This window comes from Polypterus senegalus, chromosome 12 (genome assembly GCF_016835505.1).
Source record: "Polypterus senegalus isolate Bchr_013 chromosome 12, ASM1683550v1, whole genome shotgun sequence".
Lineage (NCBI taxonomy): Eukaryota > Metazoa > Chordata > Cladistia > Polypteriformes > Polypteridae > Polypterus > Polypterus senegalus.
In genome coordinates, this window is record NC_053165.1 from 95,871,254 (window position 1) to 95,899,146 (window position 27,893).

The following is a 27,893-nucleotide window of genomic DNA, read 5'->3' on the forward strand; positions in this document are numbered from 1 at the left end:
TCACCAAAGTAGGTATTACACTCTCCTAATACAGACATATAACTATTAATATTCTTGTCACTTGCTATTTTTTAAATAAATGAAGAATGTCTAATTGAGCTAACTAAATATTGCTTTTTAATATGACTTACAATTGTTGATTGCCCATAAGTGGGAGGAGCTTTGTTTAGGGGTGGGGCTCAGGGAACACCTTTTAGCTTTCTCATTCTGTTGGAAGAAGGCAGCTTTGCAGAGACAGCAGTGTCCCAGCATGCCTTCCCATTAGGGACATGTCCTTTGCTTTGCTTCCACTCAAGTCTTGCAGTCTGATGACAAGGCCTGCTCTTTTGATTTACACAATATGCATAGCAAGCAAAGTTGGCTTCTCAGCTGCAAAGTATTTCTGTCCAGTGTCATAGCAAAGCACTATTGGCAGGGGGTTGTTGTGGAAGATTTCTTATAGGGACGTAGAGTAAACTAATCATTTAAAATAAACATAGAGCCACGAAGCTAACGCTCTGTTATATTGCCAGTGTGGTTAAAACAACTATGTTCAACTACAGCAAATATACTAATTTTACATGGAGGGAAAACCTAAAAGACTGGGGACATCTTATTTCCTGTGGTAAGGTTTTATTTTTTAAGCTTACTGTACAGTGGATGAAAGACGTGTTTTGGTACAAAATCATTGGCCTAGAGAAGTGTTAATCATGTTGCAAGCTTTTATAATGAAGACAGCATCTTAAATACAATATGAGTTTGTAATAGTGAGGTGTATGTTAATGATAACGAGATTTCATTTCCCCACAAAGCAGTGCTGTTAAGAGTATTACCATTTAGTGTAACACATTGTTGTGAAAGAAAATCTAATTCTGTTCAACAACAGAATGCAAATATAATTTGGGAAGTGAAATTTCATAAGGTTGATTCTTATGTATGGCACCTACTAATCCAGCTTTCTGTAGGGAATGCTGATATTCTTTTTTTATCGATTTGTCTACCTTTGCAGAACTTTATTGATCTCTAAAGTAATCGTATTTCTATCGTTCTTTGTGTCTCTTTTTTTGGTTTATTCCTCTGACTGTTGTTTTTCAAAAATAAGGAACATAGCAATGCAATTACAGCCTCTTTATTAAAATAACTATAAGCTCCTCTTCAGTAATGTAAGTTTCAAGCAAGCAATCAGAAAAGTTTAATTTTCATCCATGTGTCATTTTTTTTTTTTTTTGAAGGTGACATTTTCATAAGACACGTCTCATTACCCTCAGCTCGAATGCTGGAGATTGTATGTTTATGAAAGAACATAATAATGTCTCTCGTCTGGTCATGAAAAATTACTTCCTAAAACTGCAAGTTTAAATACAGAAGAAATTTTCAAATCATCTATTAATGAAATCATTTGAAGAAGTTAATGGCTTTTATCACTTTAAAGCAACAATAGCTTCCCAGCAACACTCATTAACAGAGTAAATGTTCTGTGCTTCTTCTGTCGCTAAACTGGTACCTTAATGTGTATTCAGCCTTTGTAGGCCACAGAGCTGTCATTTTTGACTAGTCGGTTATGTTTTGTGCATTGTTTTCTAATCTAATTCATGGGATTTCAGGGAAAAAAAATCCTTATATCCCAAGCATTCACATATTTAAGGAAACAATTGGAGGAGTTCAAGTATCTCGGGGTCTTGTTCACGAGTGAGGGAAGAATGGAGCATGAGATCGGCAGGCGGACTGGTGCAGCGTCCGCTTTGATGTGGGCTTTGCATCAGTCTGTCGTGGTGAAAAAGGAGCTGAGCTGTAAGGCAAAGCTCTCAATTTACCAGTCGATCTACGTTCCTACCCTCACCTATGGTCATGAGCTATGAAAGAACGAGATCGTGAATACAAGTGGCTGAAATGAGATTCCTCCGCAGGGTGTCTGGGCTCTCCATTAAAGATAGGGTGAGAAGCTCAGTCATCCGGGAGGGGCTCAGAGTAGAACCGCTGCTCCTCCGCTTCGAGAGGAGTCAGATGAGGTGGCTCGGGCATCTGATCAAGATGCCTCCCTGGTGAGGTGTTCCGGGCACGTCCAACTGGGAGGAGGCCCCAGGGAAGACCCAGGACACGCTGGAGGGACTATGTTTTTCGGCTGGTCTGGGAACACCTCAGGATTCCCCAGGAAGAGCTAGAAGAAGTGGCCGGGGAGAGGGAAGTGGGCATCTCTGCTCAAGCTGCTGCCCCCGTGACCTGATCTTGGATAAGCAGAAGAGGATGGATGAATGGATGGATGGATGGATGGATATTAATTTAATTAACTTCGCTAGCTTTGTCTATTTTTACCCTTACTTTTATGGTCTTCTGTGGTTAAATCTTGGCTCAATGTTGCTATGCAGCATTGCGTAGAGGAGCGCTAATGTCTGGGCCCTTCACCAACCTGTAGCTGCTGTTTTTCATTTCTACCTGATGCTCAAAAACTGTTTTCAAAGTCAGCACTAGGTCTAAAATTTCTTTGCTTACTTTTGTGAAAATATACTGCCTTGCCAAATGTAAAGCAGTTAAAAGTATTTTATATCAAAAAGAAAAGCCAGTCTATGTAGAAACCTGCTTTAATCCAAAAGCTTTCATATTACGACAGTCAAGACCTAGAAGCTTAATCATGCCATAAATGGGAATAACAGAAAAAGGTCAGCGCTAAGGGAGAAAATGATGCTCATTAACAGATATTCAGTGCCATGAAAAAGATACTTTTCTGTGGTCTGATTATATGCAGATTTTTTGCAGGGAGTTTGATTTGATCATTAGGTGTATTGTAGTCCTACAGAGGTGAAGTTCAGAGAGAATAAAGTTGGGTGCTGTGTTTATTTGATTAGCATGCAAGGGATTCAGATGTGTTTCCTCCGGGTGCTCCGGTTTCCTCCCACAGTCCAAAGAGATGCAGGTTAGGTGCATTGGCGATTCTAAATTGTCCCTGGTGTGTGCTTGGTGTGTGGGTGTGTGTGTGTGCCCTGCAGTGGGCTGGCACCCTGCCCGGGGTTTGTTTTCTGCCTTGCGCCCTGGGTTGGCTGGGATTGGCTCCAGCACATCCCCATGACCCTGTGGTTAGGATGTAGTGGGTTGGATAATGGATGGATGGATTCAGATGTGCAATCTTCAGGTGCGTAAAATCTGACATTGTGCCCCTGTCAAAACAAAAAAAAAAAAGAAAAGAAAACCTTCTGAAAAAAACTTGTTAGTGTCTATCGGTATATCAGTCTGGAAAGGTGTAACAAGCTTGTGGGCTATTTAAACAATGTGTGAGGAAATTGTGTGTGTACACATGCAAACAAAGTCAACCCCACAATTTCCCAAGATGTCACTTGTATGAGTTGTAACAAGAAGAGACTCGAGGCAGGGCAAGGTTTGGGGCAGCCACCCGTTTAATGCAGTTTCCTGGCTGCAAAAGCAATTGTTTCATGTAGTCAAGTTTACACGACAGAGTCCAAAACAGAACTGCCTCCCAGAGCAAAGGAGGGAGGCTTTATAGAACGTTGGGCGGAAGTGACGTCGTCCTCGGGGCCGGGACCGGAAGTGATGTGTCCCGCTTTGAGGTGGTGGCTCCTGGTGGGATTTCCCGGGAAAGACCTGTAGGGAACTTAGAAAGAGTGTCAGTGTACCCCGCCACGGGCCCCCCCCAGGGCAGATGTAAAATCAGTCCTTTCTAAGCCCTTCAGCTGCGTCCTATGCACACGTGTGTGACAGAGTAAAGCCAGAGAATTGCCTGATGAATCGTGCAAATCATCAAGGTAGCCTCACTTAAGATACACTGACTTCCTGCAATTCATCCTATCATTCGAGACTTGTGCAAATAGTCCAAAGAAAATGTTTCTCCATTCGTTAAAAGAACTTAATTTCTTAGGGTAGGTTTTTGAAAAATGCTTGTGAACTGGATGGGTTTTAAAACAGAAGTGGTGTCTCCCACCAAGCATGCAGGAAAATCACTGCAAAAACTGCATATGCAAAAGCTAAACAAAAAATCGGGAGCGCGCTCCCCTCGACTTTCTTGTATACTGTGATAGATGAAAAGGACATCTTCCAATTGTGCGATATTTCTCAAATATCATATCTCTTTGTTTCTTATCATAACTACTTGATAATACTGATACACAATCATTTATCTCTATTTATAATCAAACTTAAAAATGATATTTTCATTCTTAGGGAGTTTGAAAACTGTGGTGGAATTTGTTCATGATTACATATGCATTACTCAGATTACGTACAAAGTAAAAAGAGTTATAGTCATCTAAAAACACAGAAAAAGTGCAAGTCTTCTTATATAAAAAGCTACCGTGGCTGTTCGTTTGTCTGTCCAGTATTTTAAATCACCTGTAGCTCGCAAACCGTTTCACCTATTGACTTGAAATTTAGTATACACATTAACTATGTGACATCTACTATCCGTTTTTGGGGTGATGATTTTTATTACTCTTTTTATTTAATTTTATTGTAGAATCAACTCTCGGCAGCGCGCAGCAGGGCGGCCGTGCAGCGCATGCGTATGGGCGCCGTTCTCATTCCCTACCACCTTCGCTAATCATTCTTGAGGCAGACTGAAGGCTTAAGTGGCAGCTTAAGTGAAAAATTAAAGAAAATGTATAAAGTAATTGCAACACAAAAACTAACTTAATCAGTTTTAATGCGAAATGATGTAGACGAAAGAAGGACTGCTAAGTTGGACAAAAGAAGAGCTGCTCAGGAAGTGGCAAGCGCATCAGCCGCTGAGCAAACAAATGATAAATGTACAGAGAAAGTATGAAAACTAGGAATGCTCAAGTGAAGTGTTTCCGCTGCACGTTATCGTGCAGTACGCCGTTACTGGTATTATATAATATTTGTTACAATAAATTGCTATAGGTAAAACTGCATTTAGCTACATCTAATTATGATAACGATGGTGGAAATAAAAAAAAAATATATATAAAATTAAATGTATTACCAGAAACACAACGGGGACGTAGCAGCTTATTGTTCCCATTACATCTTTATATTTATATGGCATGTTCAATGCTTACATGTTATTGTTAAACTGATGATGTATAAATTAAGATAAAATGAATAATAGTTATACAAAGAATATGCCTTAGATTGAATAAAGTTTTTAATATCGTGTACATATTTATATTTCCATGATGCAAAAAATTCAGATGGTTGTTTAAATAAAATACTACTTCCGGTTGAGTAATTTTTCTCAAATTTCATATCTGTTTGCTTTTCATCATTATAAATACCTATACAAAACTGGAATGATCTATCTGTAATTATAACCATAGTTTACTTGAACATTCACAAAAGTATTTAGTTAAAGTACCACTTCCGGATAGGATTCCTTATTTTTGATATAAAGCAGGTGTACACAATCTCATTGACGGAGGGCAAAGTATTTTCGAGTTATCGTGTTTACACACAAACATCACAGACAGAGATAATATCAAAAATGGTATTTTTGCACTCAGGAAGGTCTAAAATGTCAAAATTCATCAAAATCTCAAGGTTGAATTTTTTTACGATTCCTATACTTTCTCTATTCTATGTATACAAGAAAGTAAAAAAGTTTTAAATGGGAGCTATTTTTCTTGCATTTAGCAAACAAATCTGTCAAAGGGGTGAGCAAAATTTACTTGACAGAATTTCTTAAAGTAAGCTAAATAATCATAAATACAATTTTTTGGATATATCAGTAATTTTTACAATAAGGAAAACTAGATTTAATGTCATAATTTCAATACTTTTCACTTTAGCTGTTAGTCTACTTACCACCAGTTACAGTCATACCCTTCCTGCTATAAATGAAGAGAGCAAGATTCTCCAGCATGGTGAAGCTCAGCCCAATAGCTTAGTGCAGCTTTATGAAATGGTACTAGAATGCATTAACTTGCCTCTTTGTATCCTTGCATCCTGTTTCAAATGCCTTGTGTGATTCAGGTGTGGAATCCTAGTAAATTCTTGGGTTAATGCTACAGTTTTCTGGGTCTCATATATGAAAGAGCGCCAGTGTTACTATATATTGTCCAAAGTAAGAAAGATTGGGACAATAACTTCTTACAAAGAAGAACAACAACAACATCTAGGAATGTGCAGTCTCATTTAAGGCCAATATTAATAATAATAATAATAATAATAATAATAATAAATTTTATTCATATTGTGCTTTATATTTAACAATGTCAAAGTGCTACAAAATAAGAATAAATTAACAAACAAGATAATATATAGAAATAATTTAACAAAATGCCTTTCTAAAAAGATAAGTTTTTAGGTTTCGTTTAAAAGCATCAGTCGACTGTGGGGCTCTCAGGTAGTCAGGGAGAGAATTCCACAGTTTCGGTGCCACCGAAGAAAAGGCCCGATCACCCATACTGCTATGCTTAGTTCTGGGAACTTGAAGAATGTTAGCATGCACAGAGCGGAGGGTGCGTGAGGAAGTATGAGGGATAAGGAGTTCCTGTAAATACAGGGGAGCAGATCCATAGATGCACTGATGTGTAAGGAGGGAAACCTTGTACTCTATTCTAAGTGGTACAGGGAGCCAGTGAAGGGTTTTCAAGATAGGAGTGATGTGGCTATGCTTTCGCACCCTCATCAGGATCCTGGCAGCGCTGTTCTGAATGTACTGGAGTCTCTGGATACTCTTGCCAGGAATCCCAATGAGGAGCACATTACAATAATCCAGCCTGGACGAGACAAAGGCATGGACAAGCCTCTTTGCATCTGCCAGGGTAAGTGTTGGACGAAGTTTAACAATGTTCCTGAGATGGTAAAAAGATGACTTACAGAGATGTTTAATGTGGGTGTCAAAAGTGAGCTGAGAGTCCATTTTAACACCCAAATTGGTAACAAATGTAGAAAGAGGAATGTTTTGACCAGAGAAAGTGATACTGGTGATGGTAGAAGAATGAAGATGGTGTGGTGTGCTAACTAACATGGTTTCTGTTTTAGATCTGTTTAGCTGAAGGAAGTTGAGCTTCATCCATGCCTCTATTTCCTCCAGATAAGATAGATACTTTATTAATCACAAGGGGAAATTCACATAATCCAGCAGCAGTATACTGATACAAAGAAACAATATTAAATTAAATAGTAATAAAAATGAAAAAATGAATAAATAAATAAATAAATAAAAAAGTAGTCAGTGTAAATGTTGGGAGAGGAGATGGAGGTAGTCCTAAGATAAAGCTGAGTGTCATCGGCATAGAGAGATAATATATAATAACTCTACCATTGGAAAGACATTTGGCAAAGCAGATTCCATGGCAAGGTTGAAACCTCTGCTGGAAACAAGAGCATTAGAGCTCAGCACAAGCTTTCTTAAATTTACTTATGTGATTCTTAATAGTCCTGGAGCAATGTTCTATAAGCAGATGAATCAAAATGTAGAGCTTTCTCTTTTTGGTGTTGTGCTATGTCTTGAGAGAAAGTAGCAATGGGTTTTGCTGCTATATCAGAACCTAGGTGACTTGCTGACAATGAAGGAAAACTGAGTTATGTCTGTTATAGGATTATATAAGACCACCTGTCTGTGAGATGAAGGTTAAGTGCAGCTGTGTTACAAAGTAAGACAATGATCTGAAATATTCAAAAAGGAATTGCTGAAGAAAAGGAAATTTGGGATTGAATTGTCTAATCAAAACCTGAACCTAAACTCTACTGAAATGTTGGGTCGGGCCTTAAACAAGCAGCTTGAAAGCCCTAAAATGTCATTTAGTTGAAGAGCTTCCTCAGTGTTGCTCGAAAGCATCGGGAGGGACTGGTCAATGAGGACAGGAAGAGTCTGCTTACAATTAAGGCTGCTAAAAGTGACATGCTATCAAATCTGTTTTATGTAGGCCATTTGGTATTTCTGTGGTTCTCGATCTTTACTCCTTCAGGCTCCCCTAGTGCACCACGAGAGATTATCAGAGTTCCTTTACATAGACTTACTCTTTTGCAGTTTTGCTGCAGTTATGATGAAGGTGCTTGTTTTTGAATTTACAATATCATATAGGCTGGCTACTGCTGTTATATTTCCTGTTTCTTTTAACAGTGTAATACAAGAATAATAGGCCTTTTCAAAAACAGCCTGTATCTTTTACTATATAAAAGTTATTTTTACTTGTGCCTGAATTTCTGAGCTTAATATAAAATGAATAAGCATTTTTTAGGAATAAATAATAACCAGTAATTACCTAAATACACAATTTGCCACTTACATTTGTCAAAAGCTGATCACTTCTCACTTCTAACCCTAACCCTAACCCTAACTTTTGAACTTATACATAAAATGTTACTTATTTCTGAAAATAAATAATCTAAATACTTTTTAAGGGCAAAATTAGCCCCTGCAAACGTTTTTTCATAACCTGATTACAGATTCTAGTTTCAGCATCGGACCGTTTCCATCAGTGCTAGCCACATTTAACACAAATGCGTTTTCTCTCCACATAAATCAATCGGGTCAGCAGAAAAGACAAAAGAATCATGTAGGACTTTGGCAGCTTACTAGTAAGTCCTAGAAATTCCTTTTTGAAAACTAGAAAGTGCTTTGTGAATTTCCCCTTGTGATTAATAAAGTATCTATCTATCTATCTATCTATCTATCAATCTAGAAGAAAGGCCAGCCGTGACACCTGCGCAGCTTTAAAAAGTGAGTGGTATGTGTGAATACAACCTACCTTATCCTTTATGAGACTGTCACATCTTTGCCACCATGCTAAAACACTGAAGTTCTTTATGGCAGAGTGATATGTCACCTTCTTTTCACTTTTTCTTGTTGGGTCATTACTAGCAGGTCATTCCATTCTAACTGCAGGTTAGTAGCTGTGGTGCACTGTGATACAAAGATAAAGGCAACCGACCACTAAATGCCAAATTACTGTGCCAGTGTGGGGAGTCCATCAGATCTCTGTCCAGACATGATGCGGACACGGGAGACAAATTTTAATGCCAAGTGTAAATGTAGTTCAGCTAAACTTTTCACTGATATAATCTATTTATGAAACTTATTCTAAAGAAAATGAACAGTGGTCAGTTTGCAGTTCCTGTGCTTTCTTTTGGTATGCTGTGAGTAGCAATAAATAGCAAGTGGCCAGTGATAACTCTCAAGCACATCAGTCATGCATGATGCCGATTCATTTATTAATGGGTTTATTAATGCATTAAACAGTGACATCAGTTTTTTCTTTTGGGTTCACAAAATGGCTTTTAAATCTTTAGAATTTTTCCATCATAGTTTTTGACAATATAAAATTCTAAAAGTAAAAAAAAGGTTTAGAGATAGCAGTAAGCTAAGGCAGAGTTTTCATTTCGTTCAGGTGTAGCCTATAATTTATCATCACCATCTGAACAGCTTTAAACGTGCAATTTGCTGTATTTTTGATGCAGACTCACCTTTAGCTTTGATCTCACTTCCAGAAAGATTGCTATTTTTCAAACCTTAGCTGATGACTTTTTGAGAATAAAGAGTAAATCTTACAGAAATATGCCAGATTGGGTGGCTAAATATGTAACCTCAATCTGCTTTTTAAGCCCTAGTAAGAGCTGGAGGGGAACTGAAGCCTATCCTGGCAATAGAAACAGGAAAAGGAGGAATGAACCCTGGACTGAGTGGTCTGTCTATGGCAGGGCACGTGAGGCTAACGGTGTGTCTATTCATTATAAGACGAGAGACTCAAGGAACATACAGTGAACAAGCGCACTCCACTCAGAAGACACTTCAGCAGCTGTCCAAATACTGTAAAGTCAGCAACATTAGTCACTGTGCCCCCCATTTAATTCAGTATCTGTCACTTCAGTCAAAAACCACCAAAAAATAAAGGCAGGTTTAGAAAATTAATAGATGGATAACGTGAAAATCGATTTATTATATCCCAGCAATATAATTTTAAAGTCAATATACTGTATTACTCAATGAGCTAGAATGCTTGGATGAACAATTCCTAAATGTGTTTTTAGATTACTTTTAGTATGGGACATGGGTGCTGCAAAGCTTTTTGTGGGTCAGGTACTGAGGTTTTTTCAGTTATCTAAAATCCAAGCTTCTCTCACTTTAGGAAAATTAGTGCACACAAAGACTGCTGAATTATTTTCAAATTCATGTCGTTGGCACAGACACAAGATTATCTACACAGTAATTGCAGGTATGTCCTCTTACAGTCCACAGAACGGGGTGCATATATGGTAACTTCCTTTTGAGAAAGGTAATTCTACTTTTAATTAGATGTGGAGGTTGAGTGCTTTATACAACACTGGTTGCTGGAACCCTAGGTAAAAGACAAAGGATGGTGACATTTAAGTAAAGTGAATTTTCAAAGGTTCTGAATCAAGTGCAATGTATACAGTAATCCCTCCTCGATCGAGGGGTTGCGTTCCAGAACCCCCAGCGATAGGTGAAAATCCACGAAGTAGAAACCATATGTTTGTATGGTTATTTTTATATATTTTAAGTCCTTAGAAACTCTCCCACACTGTTTATAAATATTCTCCGCACAGTTATACAGTAAACCCTCGTTTATAGCGGTTAATCCACTCCAGACAGATAAATGAATTTCCACAAAGTAGTATTCTTTATTTATAAATCTAATATTTTCGCAGTTAGAGCATAGAAAACCTGTTTACGACCTTCTAAATACATTTTCTAACATTATTAGAGCCCTCTAGACATGAAATAACACCCTTTAGTCAAAAGTTTAAACTGTGCTCCATGACAAGACAGAGATGACAGTTCTTTCTCACAATTAAAAGAATGCAAACATATCTTCCTCTTCAAAGGAATGTGCGCGTCAGGAGCGGAGAATGTCACAGAGAGAGAGAGAAGTAAACAAGCAAAAATCAATAGGTCTGTTGGGTTTTTAAGTATATGAAGCACTGCGATAAAGCGGCAGCAACGAAGGGATCAATGTGAAGGTAGTCTTTCAGCATTTTTTACAGGAGCGTCCATATCTTCTAAGCAAACGGCCTCTGTGCAAACAGCCCCTCTGCTCACACCCTCTCCGTCAGGAGCAGAGAATGTCAGAGAGAGCGAGAGAGACAGAGAAAAGCAAATAATCAAAAATTAATACGGGCTGTTTGAGCTTTGAAGTGTGCGAAGCACCACGCGGGAAACATATCATATATCATTGAGGAGTTTCATTTAATACGTAATACGTGCTCTGATTGGGTAGCTTCTCAGCCATCCGCCAATAGCATCCCTTGTATGAAATCAACTGGGCAAACAAACTGAGGAAGCATGTACCATAAATTAAAAGACTCATTGTCCGCAGAAATCCGCGAACCAGCGAAAAATCCGTGATATATATTTAGATATGCTTACATTTAAATTCCGCGATGGAGTGAAGCCGCGAAAGTCGAAGCGCGATATAGCGAGGGATCACTGTAATGCATTAATGTATAATAAGAGGTGCCCCTTCAGTTGCAGCTTTTAAATCCAAGGTGAAGGCTCACTACTTCAGTTTAGTATACCCTGACTAGAGCTGCTGGTTTGCTGTGCATATTGCATCTCTGTTGTTAGTCATTAGTTTTAAAATATAATTAATATGATATTTATAAACTGTTACTAGCCCTCTCCTGTCTTATTCCTCTTCCTTGTATCCCCCTGTGGCACTTAGTTCCACTGCTCTCCTGTCAATTTGTATGCCTGTCTGTGGAAAAGTCATATCAGATAAATAAGCACTGGAATCATCAGGCAGAAGGGTCCGTTCATCAGACTGGCTGGCCCAGCATTTACTCAGCTGTTGAGTGGCCAGTGGGGGGTGGCAGGTTGTTGGCTGAGGTCTCCAGAACTCTGACTGTGTCTGGCTTGTGTGACTCCTTTTCTGCAATCTGGCCATAGTTGGACATTCAGCTGATGGACAGATATTGTTGTCTTACATTTATGTTAATTAGTTTCTACTTTGTTTGTGCGTATCCTTATATGTGATTGTTCTGTATTTAGTGAGTGGTATAATTGATTCCTGCATTTTGCCTTGAGAGTTGTGACAGCTCTCTGCGCCTGCACTTAGTGAGGGGCACTGTGCAAGAACTAAGTAGGATGTACTATTGTATTGTATTTCTAAGGTGGCAATGATAGATTTGAAGAGGATTACTTGTGTTCTGTTTGGTGTGTTGTATTTACCCATTTTTGATACATATTGCACACCTAACCTAACTTGGAGGGGATCTCTCTCTGGATTGACTTTCTCAAAATTTGTTTAATTTATTTTTCCTTGTAAGTTTTTATTTGGGTGGGAGGTAGTTGTTTCTGGTCTCCATAGGTAGTCACGGCTGGGGGGCTATAAAAAAACCAGTACCTGTTAAAGCCCATTGCGGCATTCCTTGTGTGATTTTGTGCTATACAAGAAATAAAATGTTGCAACTTAAAATGGCAGGAATATTGGAATATGGCAAGTAGCACTGTTGCCTCGCATTAAGGAGACCAGATTTCACATTCTGGGATGAGTTTGCATGTTTTCCTCGTGTCTGCATGGGTTTCCTCCCTCATGCAGGCCAGGCAGATTGGAAATACTGAATTGGCCCTTGGGTGTGTTTTGTGCATGGGTGTGTGTGTTTGTGTGTTCACCCTGAGATGGTCTAGCACCCTGTCCATTGTTTGTTTATGCCTAGCACTATGCCAGCTGGGATAGGCTCCTGCATCCCCCCATGACCCTGTTTAGGACATAAGCGAGTTCAAAAATGACTGACTGAAAATGGGTTTCTCTTCAGCTTATGATGAAATTTATGGCTTAGTCAGAAATGACCCTGGAACTGGGTTTGAAACTACCACCTGACAGAAGAACAGCATTAAGAAAGAAAGATAAAGAAAATAAGGGAGGAAGAAAATTTTATTTGAAAGTGTGCAAGCAGACGAGAAACACAGAACAGATAAGAATCCTTATGTCTATTCTTAGGTTAAAGATGAAAAATATCATTGTCTTTAATTTATTGCTGGGAACGCTTAGTGAACACATCAACACCTATTCATAGAAGGCCAGTTTGATGGTTTCAGGTATCCTAAAGAAATGCTTGTCAGGTTTTGGGCAGAGTTTGAAATTTACCAGAGCAAATTCATACAGATGCAAAAATAAATTAAAACATCTGTATAGAATGCAGCTGGGCCCAGAATCAAACCCCAGACCATGGAAATGAAATGAGAAATGAGGCTGTCTATCTTAAATATTCACACATCTCCATTCACAAGACCTTTTGATTCATTAAGTTACAACTAGGAAGTGGTGTCAGAGTCATGACTTAGAGTAGGCAGCACATGAAAGGACAAGGCCAGGGAGCACTCTAAAACTAACCATGACAAATATATGTGTGAAAAGTGTATTTTAAAAAGGAAAATAAACAGTAACAGTTTCTCATATGCTATTTACAGTAACCAGTATATGGTTGTTCCTTTCTTATTCTTTTTTTAAGTCAAAGTAGATATCTTTATATATAATATGCTGCCGTGGCTGTTCGTCTGTCTGCCCAGGATTTTAAATCACCTGTAGCTCGCAAACCATTTGACCTATTGACCTGAAATTTGGTACACATATACTATGTGATGTCTACTGTACACTTTCGGGTGATGACTAACCTCCAAGGTTATTCCCCTTTTTATTTTTATTTTATTGTAGAATCAACTCTCTGCAGTGGCCAGCAGGGTGGCCTTGTGGAGCATGCGTACGGGCACCATTCTCATTCCCTACCACCTTCGCCGTCACTTCCCCTACCTCTTCATATCTTGCTATCTAAATCTAACAAGCTGACCTTTTAAAGAATAGGGCCACATCCCCAAATTTACAAACTTGTCCATCAGTATTGTAAATTATCCCCATGATGCAAGCACACAAGGATTAAAATACTTTTTTAAGTTAACTGCAGATAGTTCTTACTCTATATTGTAAGTAAATATAAGACAAGTCAAAAAGAGTTAGGGCTCTACCCTTTACATTTTTGAGTAGTCTTTTGACCTAGCCAGGTTCGATTCCCCGAGAGGGGTTGCAGTGAGTGTGTACGCCTCATGAGCCCAGAATTAGGGCGAAACATGTGTCACGTACTCTTTGCATTATTTGACAGTAAACTATTCAACCATATATATATGTATATACCGTATATATATATATATATATACAGTATAACTGCTCACAAAAATTAAAGGAACACTTTAAAGAAACACATTAGATACATCAGATCTTAATATGAAGTTGGATATCTATACAAATAACGACAGGGCAATGTCTTAGGAACAAAAGGATGCCAAGTCTTTTAATGGAAATAAAAGTTTTCTGCCTACAGAGGGCTCAATTGTGTAGACACCCTAAAATCAGAGTGAAATGAAGATGTGGCAGGCTAGTCCATTTTTCAAAAACTTAATTTCTGCTGCTCAAAATGCTTTTCAGTATCTTGTGTGGCCCCCACGAGCTTGTATGCATGCTTGACAACGTCGGGGCATGCTCCTAATGAGACGACGGATGGTGTCTTGTGGCATTTCCTCCCAGATCTGTATGAGGGCATCCCTGAGCTGTTGTACAGTCTGAGGAGCAACCTGGCGGCGCCTAATGGACCGAAACATAATGTCCCACAGATGTTCTATTGGGTTTAAGTCAGGGGATCGTGAAGGCCATTCAATTGTTTCAATTCCTTCATCCTCCAGGTACTGCCTGCATACTCTTGCCCCATGAGGCCGGGCATTGTCGTGCATTAGGAGGAAACCTACTGCACCAGCGTAGGGTCTGACAATGGGTCCAAGGATTTCATCCTGATACCTAATGGCAGTCAAGGTGTCTTTGTCTAGCTTGTAGAAGTCTGTGCGTCCCTCCATGGATATGCCTCCCCAGACCATCACTGACCCACCACCAAACTGGTCATGCCGAATGATGTTACAGACAGCATAACATTCTCCATGGCTTCTGCAGACCCTTCAACGTCTGTCACATGTGTTCAGGGTGAACCTGCTCTCATCTGTGAAAAACACAGGGTGCCATTGGTGGACCTGACAATTCTGGTATTCTATGGTAAATGCCGATCGAGCTCCACTGCACTGGGTTTGTGAGCACAGGGCCCACTAGAGGACGTTGGGCCCTCAGAGCAGCCTCAAGAAGTCTGTTTCTGATTGTTTGGTCAATGACTTTCACACCAGTGGCCTGCTGGAGGTCATTTTGTAGAGCTCTGGAAATGCTCATCCTGTTTGTCCTTGTCCAAAGGAGCAGATACCACTCCTGCTGATTGGTTAAGGACCTTCTATGGTCCTGTCCAGCTCTCCTAGACTAACTGCCTGTCTCCTGGAATCTCCTCCATGCCCTTGAGACAGTGCTGGGAGACACTGCAAACCTTCTGGCAATGACACACATTGATGTGCCATCCTGGAGAAGTTGGATTTCCTGTGCAACCTCTTTAGGGTCCAGGTTTCGCCTCATGCTACCAGTAGTTACACTGACCATAGCGAAATGCAAAACTAGTGAAAAAAACAGTCAGAAAAGATGAGGAGGGAAAAATGTCAGTGGCCTCCACCTGTTAAACCATTCCTGTTTTGAGGGTCATCTCATTGTTGCCCCTTTAGTGCACCTGTTTTTAATTTCATTAACAGCAAAGCAGCTGAAACTGATTAACAACTCTCTGTGCTACTTAACTGACCAAATCGATATCCCAGAAGTTTCATTGACTTGATGCTATACTCTGATTAAAAAGTGTTCCTTTAATTTTTTTGAGCAGTATATTAATATATATATATATAAAGTAATAAAAAAATATCTACTGCAAATGTTTATTCATTTGTCTGTCTGTCCAGAAAAAACAACTCAACTCCCAGTGAAGTGATTTTGTTGAAATTTGCCACACTCATTCTTGAAAGAAGTTTGTAAGGAAAGTTCAGTTTTTCTTGAGTCATTTTGAATACAGCGTGCTGTACATATCTGAATCTCCCATTGAAAAGCATTGGCAAATTTGCAAACTCGTCTATGTTGAAACCAAGAAACATCCTGTACAAATTGGTTTACTGTTTCAATTTGAGAGTAATTACTACAAGTTGTATTTTTTTTTTTCTTTGTCTTGTTCAACAACGACTCCTGGCATTAAAACTGTGAAATACCTGCAGTCGTGTGCAGTGAAGCAACACCTCATTGCTAGATTTGGGATTGGGTGGGGTCAGATCTAGACAGGGTTGGATTACCATATAAGAAAGGTAAGAAGTTAGATGGGCATTTATTTATTCAATTATCTATTAATAATATTGCTTAATTATTCAATATAGTAGTAGTATTTATTTGTTCATCACTGGACAAGGTTTGTGCCGTGTCCTACTACACCAGAATGCAGGGTATGTCTCATTACGTGCTAAAAGGTCTGACTTCTACCTCAGCCCCATTCCTCGCTTGGCTCTGCGACTGCACTGCATTTTGGACAAGCTTCAGTCACAGGAACTCACGTCCCCTGGACAAGCAGCATGATGTTCAAGTCTGTAAACGTAAAATATACAAGCACCACAAGTTAAGTAGAAATACTCAGCACTTCCATTATATTGAAAACAACCTCACAGCTACATTATCTAAACATTATAATGTTTTAGTATTTCTCCGACACTGTAAGTTATCAGCACAGTGCTACGGTAATATGTTGTCTACAATTTGCGGTTGCAATCATCAGTTTTCCATTTTTGAGAAATTTTATGTTTAAGGAATGCTTGAACCAGAGTTAGCCACAGACGCTCCACATCCAACACCAATTAACAACAAGACACAAATCTTTTCATCACTTAACTTGAAATCTGCTCACTATGAAAGCAATTTTAGCCACATTATGTTGTAAAATGGCATTAAAAACATATTTTATATACACTACTAGTGCATGTAATTATATTCTATCATCACTATTACTTCTGAATATGATTCATTGTTACAAAAACGTGCTGAACAAAATTATGATAACAAACTCTTTGATGATAATGTAAAAATACTCCATCTTTCAAACAGCTGACCAAGTCTCTGAATGTACCTGCATGCCATGCATGTTTAATATGCCAGTTTGTGATTTTCAAGTAAAAATCAGTTTAGTTCAAATGCAAAGAATTCCTTGTCAAGTCCTGAAGTCAGAATAAGGTTGTATCTTTTATTGTGGGTTACAAAAGTTCTGCCTTACTTGCCTGAAAAATCTCAGAACACCATTTCAGGGCTTTCTTCATACCACTCTTTTTTGATGTTATTCGTGGATACATTTTATAATTTAACACATAGTGCCTTATGAACCATTAGTGCACTTGGAAAGGGTTGAGTGCTTCAGTACTAATAGCATGTTAAAGCTGTACGCAGGTGTGCTGAAATATAGTCCATGAGCAAAGCACTTAAGTAGTGGAACTGATGTGAGCCAGAAGGATTCTGTGTCAGTGTCAGTAAGGATGGTCAAATGACGGCTCAACAAAACTCGCTATGCAATGTCTACCTTCCCCTCTTCACCGTATTAGCCTGCATCCTTAGGCGTCTTTGAAAAATTCAGCCAACAAAAAACACCAACTGGGTTAACTAAAAGAGCTAAGGACTTTATAAGTAAGACCTGGGGCCACTTTAAATACTAAATTTCACCAGGAATGTCAAGCAAGCATAAAGACTAAAGTGACTGATTTGCATGATTTCATGGTTACGAGTTGGCTGGAGGTCCACGACTAATTAATGCAGCCACAGAGGGGTCTGCCACTGGAGGTCTGCAGCCAGACCCTTCTTACTATTTTTGCCTGTTAGTGTTTGTTGCTAAGCAACGTTAATCATGCTGTAGTCACATGATGGGAAGAGGAGGCAATAAAAGAGGGAGATCTGTGCTGATGTCCAACTTTCAGAGTTTCCATTATTAATTGACTTTTCAACTGTTTGTTATTAAAAACAGTGTTTATGAGTGTGTAATATTTTGTTACATTTTTTTTTTCTGAACTAAGCTGGAATACGGCACTGCACTTTCATTAGCAGTCTAAAATGGATGCACTCATTATTATTGCATTATTTTCCACAGCATACATATATATACAAAGCTTTGATAAATGCTGGGAGGTCTTACGCTGCCTGTGTGTATTTTTCTGGCTTTGCTCTTTTTTGTAAGTGCAGTAAATAAACTCTGAAAGCCCGTCTACTTGTTGCCTGGAGCTTCAAGGACACACACAATCACAGGCAGCGTGTGTGACGTCAGGGTTGGGGAGATGGAAAAGCAGCAAGAGAAGTGTATAGTATTTCAGGTCATAAATCTCTTAATCAAAAGATTATCCACTGCCTAGTATTATTTTCCTGTTTGTTTTGTTTATTCATGAAGAGGGTCGGCCAAAGATCTTTGGTATGCCTGCCTAGGAACCTCTTCAAGTATGGAGCCACGAATGGTGCTAAAACATTCCAAGGACACAGATACTCCTCATCATGGCAGTGAACGAGAAATTTAATTGCAACGACTGACAGAATATTTATTAGACCTGCAATAATAATCGTATTAGGCTTTCTCCTGACATTTTGCACTTGGGTGTCTGGAGATCAAGATCTATTGATTTGCTTTGCAGAATTATTGATAGAATGTACGGTGCAGGTTAGTAAAAACTGCTGTAAATAATAAATCTTGATCAACGACTGACTGTACTCAGTGGACAGTGGTAATGGGAGGAAGGTGTTAAGACAACAAGCTGCTTGACAAAGATATTAGCATTTCTTTAAATCATTCCTTTTTGGTGGAGTGAGTTTATATGGTATATTAAATGCCATAGAGCACTGGTTCCCAAACTCGGTCCTGGGGAGCCCCTGTGGCTGCAGGTTTTTGTTCCAACAGATTTACAATCGGTGATAATAATCGATAACAACTGAACTCATTTAATTAGCTGGTCTTTTTTACCCTTCTCTTATTCTGCATTCAGAAAAACACAGCAGTATGTTTTTACATTTATAAGACATTTAGAAATATTTCTGTTTTTTTCTAAAGCTATAAATGCTCAACTCTCTTTTGTTGTTTCCTATTATTTTCCCCTTTTCCTGTGCAGTTTGCTCCCTTCATTTAACCCTAATAGTGACAATTAACAACCAGCACAGCAGACACCCTGCAACGACTTCAGTGTCAGACCCGCTAATTAGTAAAGAATCAATTAAATAACCAGAACACATATTACTGGTGTGGAGGTTGAACTGGACACAGACAGGTAGACATGTTGAAAGCACCACCACACATTTATTTACACGACTATTATTTACAAAAGTGTACACAACCTAGGGCTGTGCGATATGACCAAATTCTTATATCCCGATATTTCATTTCATATCACGATATAGTACATTTTCTTTGTATTCAGTGAATAGTTTATATAATCACCACTCCTTTTTTCATTTAAATTAAAAAATCAAAAATGAGAAGTACTCAACTTGTAATTATTTCTGTTCTTTTATTTAGAACATTTGAGCAAATTTTTGACTTAGAATGTAAAAATGTTAATGTATCAAATATAAAACACTTTTCAAAAACAAATTACTAAAGGCCCAATATAAAATACTGCTATATAAAATGCCTGACATAAACAAAATGTGAACCTACAGCAGCAATAACTCTCACAACATATATTAAATATAAAAGGATCAAAGCACTAACAACTAAACTATATAAGGCCAATAAACCCTTTAAACAAAATAAATACAAGTCTAACATTAACTGTCAAAACCAAATGTAAACATTGTACTTCAAACTGTAGCAGCAATAAGGCTTACGACAAAAATATATTAAATATATAATATTAAATATAATATTTTTAGGCTACATTCTAGTAAAATGTTAATTTGCACATCGAGGTGGCAAATCTCCGTTAATGAGTTACAGCTGATCGCCCGTGCGTGGGACTGGACGGCGCTAACGTGTTGATGCCGCCCAGCCCCAAGCACGGGCGATCCGCGTAACTCGTTAATGGAGATTTGCTGTGTTAATGCAGTTGTGGCGTAACGTAATTTTAACAAGATTAACGCTGACAGCAAACGCTGCAGGGAAAATTATGCCTTAAACAAATTGTTTTGGTAGCAATTAATCTTCCAAGCTTTTAACATGCTCGTTTAAATAGTACCTTTACAACTGTAATATCCTACGTGGCCTGCCTCTCAGTTGTAAACTCTCTGCACGCTCGCTCACGTGCTTTTTGTGGAGGTGTAGAAGAGGTTTGTCGTGTTGGAGTCTGTGGTAGCGATCGGTTTGCAGCATAATTTGCACAGTACCGTTTTCTGGTCCGTGTCAGACTTTTCAAATCCAAACCATCTCCATACTACAGAGGTAGCCCCTCGTTTAGGAACAAGGTCCTTCTGTGTGGAGCTACCTGGTGTTGCCTCGTCTTCATCAGCCATGCTAGTGTGTCTGCATCCACGTGGTGGCCATCAAAACAATGAAAAATATTGCCGTAAACAGTTTATTTTGCGACACCACGAAACAAACGATAGCGTAATGTGCAGCGATAGACGTTTTCATATTGTCATCCGATATATATCGTTATATCGAACAGCCCTAACACAACCCCCAAACTCCCCCAAAGTCCAGGCCTCACAATGCCTCTTTCACTCTTCAGGCCACCTCCACTCCTCTCCACCAAGACCTTGTCCCCTGCACTCCCGACTCCAGCCACTGAATGGAGGGAGGCGGCCCCTTTTATCCCCACCCGGACGTGCTCCAGGTGCCTCCCGATTAGCTTCCGCTGGCACTCCCTAGTGTGGCGAAAGTACCGGCTGCGCACCCGGAAGCAATCTGGGTGTCCCTGGTCTTCTTTCCCCCAGGACTTCCAGGTGTGGTGGAATTGCTGAGAGCCAGAGCTCCAAAGGTATTGGGGCGCCCCCTGGCGGTGACCACGGGCCCCTATAGGGTTGAGCTTCCAAGCTCAGTTCCCGTGGTCCCCAAATTCACCAGGGCGGTCGCCCCCTCGTGGTCTGGTGGAGATGTAAGCCCTCCTCTGGTCCTCCGGGGCGTCTCGGGTGGGTACCACCCCCAGCCACCTGTGGCATTGGTAATCTATATTTTGAAATTGTTTTCACAGGAAAGGATTGCAGAGATCTTTAAAATTGCATAAGTAAAAGACATGAGTTGAATCAATGCATTTCACCAGCACCATTAACGATTAATTGTCTGTGATGGAAAGTCTGCACTTCTCAGAGCCAAAGATCTCTGAAAACACCCCCCATTTTAACAACCCTCTCGCCATCTGAAGCCTTCTCTGCAATGTTCTCCTGGATTTCATATTGTTGGGATTTCTGTTGTTCCCTAAACCTCATCAAAGTTTTCATTACAGGAAAGCCAAAATCCTATAGCAGTTCAACTATGAAGCTGGCCTCTGACATCACAAATCAGAGAAAATATGCACAAAGTCACTCAATTTCACACGCATTAGTAATGGTTTAAAACATTTGCTTAGTGAGGTACTTAAATGATGGCAGATTTGTTTTCTTCCTACTTTGTATGTTTTTTGCATGTGTTTTTGTAAATGATGTTTAGTTTTTTAATCAGGAATTCACCCTCTTTGGACAGTTCCCATGGTTTGGAGTCAGGAGCTAATTTTAAATCTGATCGGTTGAATGTATGACACAGGAAGACAATTTTGATGTACTGCTGTGGAATAACCCAACAATATCAGAAGTGATTTCCACAAAATGCACCAAAGCTGAGCAAAGGAATCAAATGGTTTGGGAAATGTGAACGTATTCCCCACTGCTTTAAAAAATGCTAACAATGCCTTTAGAGTGAAAACCTGTAGACTGCACCACAGCTCCCTTAATATCAGCCAAGTTAATGTTACCTGCTGTTATATTATTGTGAATATGTCCATATTATGTCATTTATGCTTCCAAAGAAGGAATAGATGTTTCTATTACATTTCTGGTGAAAAGTGAATGCATATTATTTATGATTTATGTTTCATAATCTCCCCAAGAGGTCAAGAAGTAAAAGAGCGTTGCCTAGAAATGCTAATAAAAATATTGTTTTCAAGTTGGTTTATGCTAAAATCATTTCAAGCAAGTGGATGGGTGGGTGGAAGTTGCAGGTCAAAGTTCAGCTGACCTTTATGCTGCTACATGCAGTAAGACAAAGTTCCAAAAACAAGAGGAATAGATCTCTTATGGAAATGAACTATAGTGGTGGAGTGTTCATTCTGCACCCCTAAACACAGAGAAAATTCTGTAATCGTTCAAGTGTGTTGGTTCTGATGTTGCACAAGCTGACGCAGGCTGCTTCTAACTTAGAATCTGTCCAATTTTCCTTTGACTCTCCTGAATGTGTGAACTTCTAAGTAACCCAAAGGTCCCTGGTTCATGACTGGTGGGGGACACCTTTCTTTGACACCACAGATCGAATTTCCAGACTAAAACAGATGGTGGCTGTGACCCACATACTCTCTGGGTGTGTGGAAGGGCTGGAGTGAAAGGTTGGAAGAGATCTTGAAACCGTAGACGCGGAAGCAATCTGCTTGTGTTAGGATTATGATTTTTGTTTTTGCTGTTTTTAATCATTTTACATTTTCAAAGTTTGAGTTGTCTGATTGGTTCTTTCATATTGTTTCTTTTATTTTCATGGTGCTGTCCTGAGTGGGTCACATGACGTTAATATAACTGCTGGTATAACTATAGATGCGATTGACATCTTTGTTATCCCTTGGTAGATAAAAAGGACTCAGTGTTATGGCTTCTAAGGAATCTTTAATAGTTTTCTGTCAGGTTTCTGCAATTCCAGCCTCACTTTGTCCTAAACTACTTGTCTTTCTTTTGCTCTTTTATTCTGAGGTTTTTGGTGTTTTGCTCTTCATAGTTTTGATCCTTGTATTTCTCAAAATATTATTTTGCTTTGTCTTGGCTATCACCTCCTGGGCTGTTTATTCCAGGCCCTTACAGTTATCCTTGGCCTATGTATCTTTGCCCCTAACAGCCTGCACCCGAGACGCTGTCCAATCAGCAGTGCGGCTGGAATTCTCCTTTGGCTCTCCACAATGCATCAGCTTTTATGTAACACAAAGGTCACTAGTTTTTGAAGAATGGCGAGTACATAGTTGTGACTCTGCAATTTCTGAGCTGAAGCAAACTCCAAACAGACCAAATAACTTAACACAAGGTAGAACTCAAGTAGGTAAAAAAGGAACAACAAGCAGGTGCATAACTTAAATAACTGACATATGCAACATGGTTTGGTATTGTTCTACAAACATGATTTAGATTTTTTTAATTTCCTCTGAAATTTATGGTGAGCTATTCAAAATAACAGATGGGGTTTGTTGCTGTTGATTTATAGTAATTCCATAAATGGTTCATATGCACATTATAGGAATGGATCAAGTACAGTTTTTCTTTAATCCATCAATCCATTTTTCATTCCATTTATCCAGTTCAGGACTACGGGGAGCAGTTAACTAACACAGGTTCTCTTAGCCAAGGAGGTAACCATCTTTGTATAGTGTCAGTCCATCAAATACCACATTAATGTGCACACACACATTTCATATGTTTTAGACAAAGTTTTTTTCCCCTGGATTATGTGTATTGTCTGTTTTTATTATTAAGTATATTTAATACGTTTATGTAATTTGTGTTAATATTTCTCTGTTTATTTAATACTTATCTATGTCTGGCATGTTCTATAGTGTTCTGTGTACCACCCTGGACCACTTTTCTGTCACTGTTAGGGAACCACAGTCAGCCTACTTGTATAAACTTGAGGCTGGTGTTCTATTTAGAATAGTATATCTTTTATTGTCATTGCATTGAGAACAATGCAACGAAATTTGAATTTCGTTATATTGTTCTCAATGCAATGAGAACAAAAGATTATAGCAAGGCTACATAACACAACAAGCGGGTTGGCTTTCTGGACTGGCCGTGACTGTATTATATGGCTGGGAGGGTGTCTAAGAAAGATCTCTTCAGGCACGATTGTGGACAACCAAGTTCTGGGAGGACCCTGCCCAGTAAGTATTCCAGCTACCAGTTGCCGGTGTCATGTTGCTATGACGTCTAAGCAGGGAAAGGATGTTTCGGTGGGAAACTTTTCCTTTTAAGGGGAATGGCAGATCGAGTAGAGGATGTAAGGAGAAGGCAAGAAGCGCGGCTATCAATGCTTCAAGAATATTTCATGATCAGACTTCACCCAGGGATGTCTGCTATTTGTGCGTGGCCTCCTCAAAGTTAAAACAGTGAGGTGAAACCCAGAGAAGAGACCAGGGTTTGGTTCTTCAGGATAGCCAGCTAGGAAGCCGTTTTCGCCTGAACACTGTTTTTTGCCCCTCCAACATGCAGTAATAATTGTACTACAGGACTCTTCGCCATTTCATGGACTATGTTTAATCTTTGTCTTTTTGAGATCATTTTATTTCATTTGTGTTTCAAACTGGGGACTAAGATTTGGCCACTGGGAGTAGCGAGGCTGGGGAGGGCGTCTGGGGAAAAAAGGCAAGTAATTGTATCAAAGTTGGATTACAATATACTTAACCAGTCCAAATTCCATCTGATTTCTTTCAAGTAATTGGGGGAGCGCATATAGAGGAGAACAGGGGCTGAGGACCAAATATTTTAATGCTATTACTGTATATCCTTCAAACATTGTCCACTTCCCTCACAGCTGGTGGAGTGTAGTAATCGCGTCCCGTATCGGGCAATTGTTACAAGATATTCTATTCTATTCTCTTCTATTACCAAAATGAATACGACACAGCAGTCGGCATGCATGCAGATACTCTTTGCTTGTCTCAGTAATGCTGCGTTTACATTCTCTTGGATTATTCAGAGCTCCAAGTTGTGATGTTTCATCTTCTCACTTGTATGTTCACGTTGGCTTCCAGTCAGACTATTCAGAAAATGTGATAGCACTATTGATTTGTTACTTGATCATCAATAAAGGGGGTGAAATGGGAGAACCAACCTTCCCACTGATAAGGTATGCGATGTAGTCGTAAACAAGATGTTCAATATCCCATTCTGTCCCAGGCTGCCATGGTCAGGATGTATGATCAGAGACAGCTAGGAATGACTGCATGAGCCCCATGGCCTACACAAAATACATTCCAACAGGACACCTCAGTCCATATTCAGTAGTATGAAGACAGCTCCTCTGAAGTCTCTGAGGGCTATCCCGTATGAATGAAAAACTGCAGCTGGGAGAGGACAGGGTCATGTTTAGAGGCCTCGTGAAGCTCCTATAAGGAGACAATGGCTTGAAGTGGAGTATTTGAACAGGTTCTGCTTTGTTTCAAGTCCTGACTCTGTTGTGGAGTAAGCGGAAGCCAAGAGAGTAGATCTGCTATTACATTTTCATGGCCAAGTGTGAACTGTAATGTGAAGTTATACTGCTGAAGTCTCTCTGACTTGTGCCCAGTTCCTGATGTAGATAGTAAGGCTGTAAGTGTCTGATGATCAGGGTGTATTGTGAATGCCCACCCATAATGAAACATGTGCCACCATTCACAAGATAGAGCTTTGCGTCCACCCACAGAGTACTCTTGTTCAACTGGACTAAGATCCCGGGAGGTGAAGGCAATGGGTCATTCAATACCATTCTGTAGCTGGGACAGCACTGATCCTAGTGCTACATCGGATGCATCACATGGCAACAAAGGTTGGACAAGATACATCAAAATGAGCTAGGACAGGTGGAGATGTGAGCTGTACCTTCAGAAGATGGAGAGTCTCTGAGTATGCAAGAGTCCAGGACCAAAGAATATCAGTAGTTGACGAAGTGGGGCTGTGGTAGTAGAGTACTGTGGAACAAACTGAAGATAGTAGGCAATCATTCTAAGAAGTGAAGCCATCTGAGCTGCATTTTTGGGCTCAGGGAAATGCTGGATTACTGCTACATAAGATTGGAGAGGAAAGAGGCCATAGGCAGTCAGACTGAATGAGAAAACACATTTATTGCCATTCAGTATTAATTGATGAGTAGCTACAGTAATACCCTGAAAACTCTGTGGAGGTGTTCATCATGGGCATCAGGGTTTGGGCCATGCACAACAATATCATCCAGATAGATGACCACCCAAGGAATCCTGGCAAAGATAGCAGATATCACCTTCTGAAAACAGCTGTGGAAAAAGGTGAGGCCAAACGATACCTTAGTATAACAAAACACCCTATTGCAGATGTCAAATCTCTGCTCTCAGGGTGGAGAGATATCTGCAGGTACCTCTGGTGAAGTTTCAATTTGGAAAATGCTTTATAGCTATGGAACTGGGTAGTGAACCCCTCAGCAAAAGGCAGTGGGTATTTACCTATTCACAGCCCTGAGGTCAATGCCCAGATGCAAACCCCCTGTCTCTTTTTTTTGGCTATCACTAGGCTTGAGACTCATGATGAAGCATGAACTGGTTTAATGATGCCCGCCTCCAAGAGTTCAGTTGTCACACCCTTCTGGAGAGCAAGGGCAACTTGACAGAGAGGTTGGTTGTGCGGAAGGATCAAACAGAGGCTGGTGGGTAAAAGCTGAGCAACAGCCCAAATATGTGTAAAGGGGTGACCATATTGCTGAAGCCATGGTGAATGGGCAGTGAGGACAACTGACCCATTAGTGTCGAGGAGCATAAATCCCAGAGCTGTAAATAAGTTCAGGCCATACAAATTGGCACCATTGTGGGAGACATGAAATATGAAGTCTGGAACGTATCTTAGGCCATAGCATACAGGCAGGGAGAGTGTGCCTCACTATTTCAGTTTTAGGACTGGCATAACTGCACAGGGAACAGTGAATGTCATTTGAGAGAAAAAGTGTTTGACACTGGTGAGATTAAGTAGTGTCCAACAGCTAAGGAAGACACACTCCATCCAACTCCAAAATGGAAGTTTTGAAGGTGGTGGCTGTGGAGCTCTCTGAGTGAATGGTAGTTAATGGCAGTCCACAGCCCAACAAACTGATAAACTGGCTGCTGATGGTGTGGACGGAAGAGGATTTGTTAGATGAGAACAATTTGATGTGCAGAGAAATTAGATGCCAGGGGGCTTACCAATGCAGAATATCCAGTCACAGTTTTGAGGGTTTTAAAGATACTATATGTTGGTCTTTGACGCCTAGGCAATGTATAAGTATGGCTGTTTCATGTGTTTTGCTCACTTCAGCTAGACCAACAGCTGTTAAATATGTCTTAAACGATTCAATTCAGTGAGTCCACAGCACTGGAGGCTTGGCCAGCAGTACATGTGATGCAGATGGTAGTGGGAATGAAAGTTCCATCCTCATCGTCAATGTTATATTGACAAAATGAGAACAGTGCCATGGTCAGTATGTATGTAACAACTCTTTACGTGACACTCTCATTTTTTTTTTTTAAAAAAAAGCGCAAGCTTCACTAACACATGCAAAAGACAGCATGAAACACGGAACTGTCCCAAGGCTGTGGAGATGTACTGATTTTTCTGGTTTCTGATTTTTTGTTCTTGTTCTCTGATTTTGCTTTTTGATCTTAATTTGGTCTTATTTGCTTCAGATTGCCTTTTAGGCAAATTCCTTTTTTTGCACATTTCTTTTTCTATTTGTTAAATAAACGCTTTCTTTATTAGGGGATTATCTTTCAGCTGGTGTTATTATGATCTCCCTCTCTGATAATATATTTTCCTCTATACATATTTAGAGACTTTCCATGGATTGTTTTTTATTTGGCCTGATTAGGCCAAAGCCACCCAGTTGCCTAGGGTCAGACATGCCTGGGGTGGGACCAATATAGGCTAGTGAGGATTCTGCCCTTTTTTCATGGGCCTTTTTGATGGTCCCACCTGTTTTGTTATTTTGCGGTGCCAGAATCACAACAACATTCTCTGATACTGGGACAATTTGGAGTTGCCAGTTAACCTTGAGATGTGGGAGGAATATTAGAAAACTGGAAAGAAAATGAAAACCAATGTAGACACTCACCAATGGCAACAGGCTCCTTTTCAGGTGGACCCAGGAGCAGTTCCAGTGGCATGACGTGGCCAGTTGGAAGTTCTTCCAAGATATAAAGAAGCCAAGGAGAACGTCTCCCGACA

The 27,893-nt window shown here is 39.7% G+C and overlaps 1 protein-coding gene across 2 annotated transcripts in view; it reads left to right on the forward strand.

The window, feature by feature from the left end:
- Positions 1-450: 450 nt before the first annotated feature.
- The window catches only part of LOC120541399 (cytosolic carboxypeptidase 4), a 917,845-nt gene continuing 890,402 nt past the window's right edge, over positions 451-27,893 (forward strand). For both annotated transcript variants that reach the window (XM_039772988.1, XM_039772990.1), the window contains exon 1: positions 451-604. In XM_039772988.1, the coding sequence (XP_039628922.1) occupies positions 529-604 (76 nt within the window). In that variant the 5' untranslated portion in view covers positions 451-528. The remainder of the gene's footprint in view (positions 605-27,893) is intronic.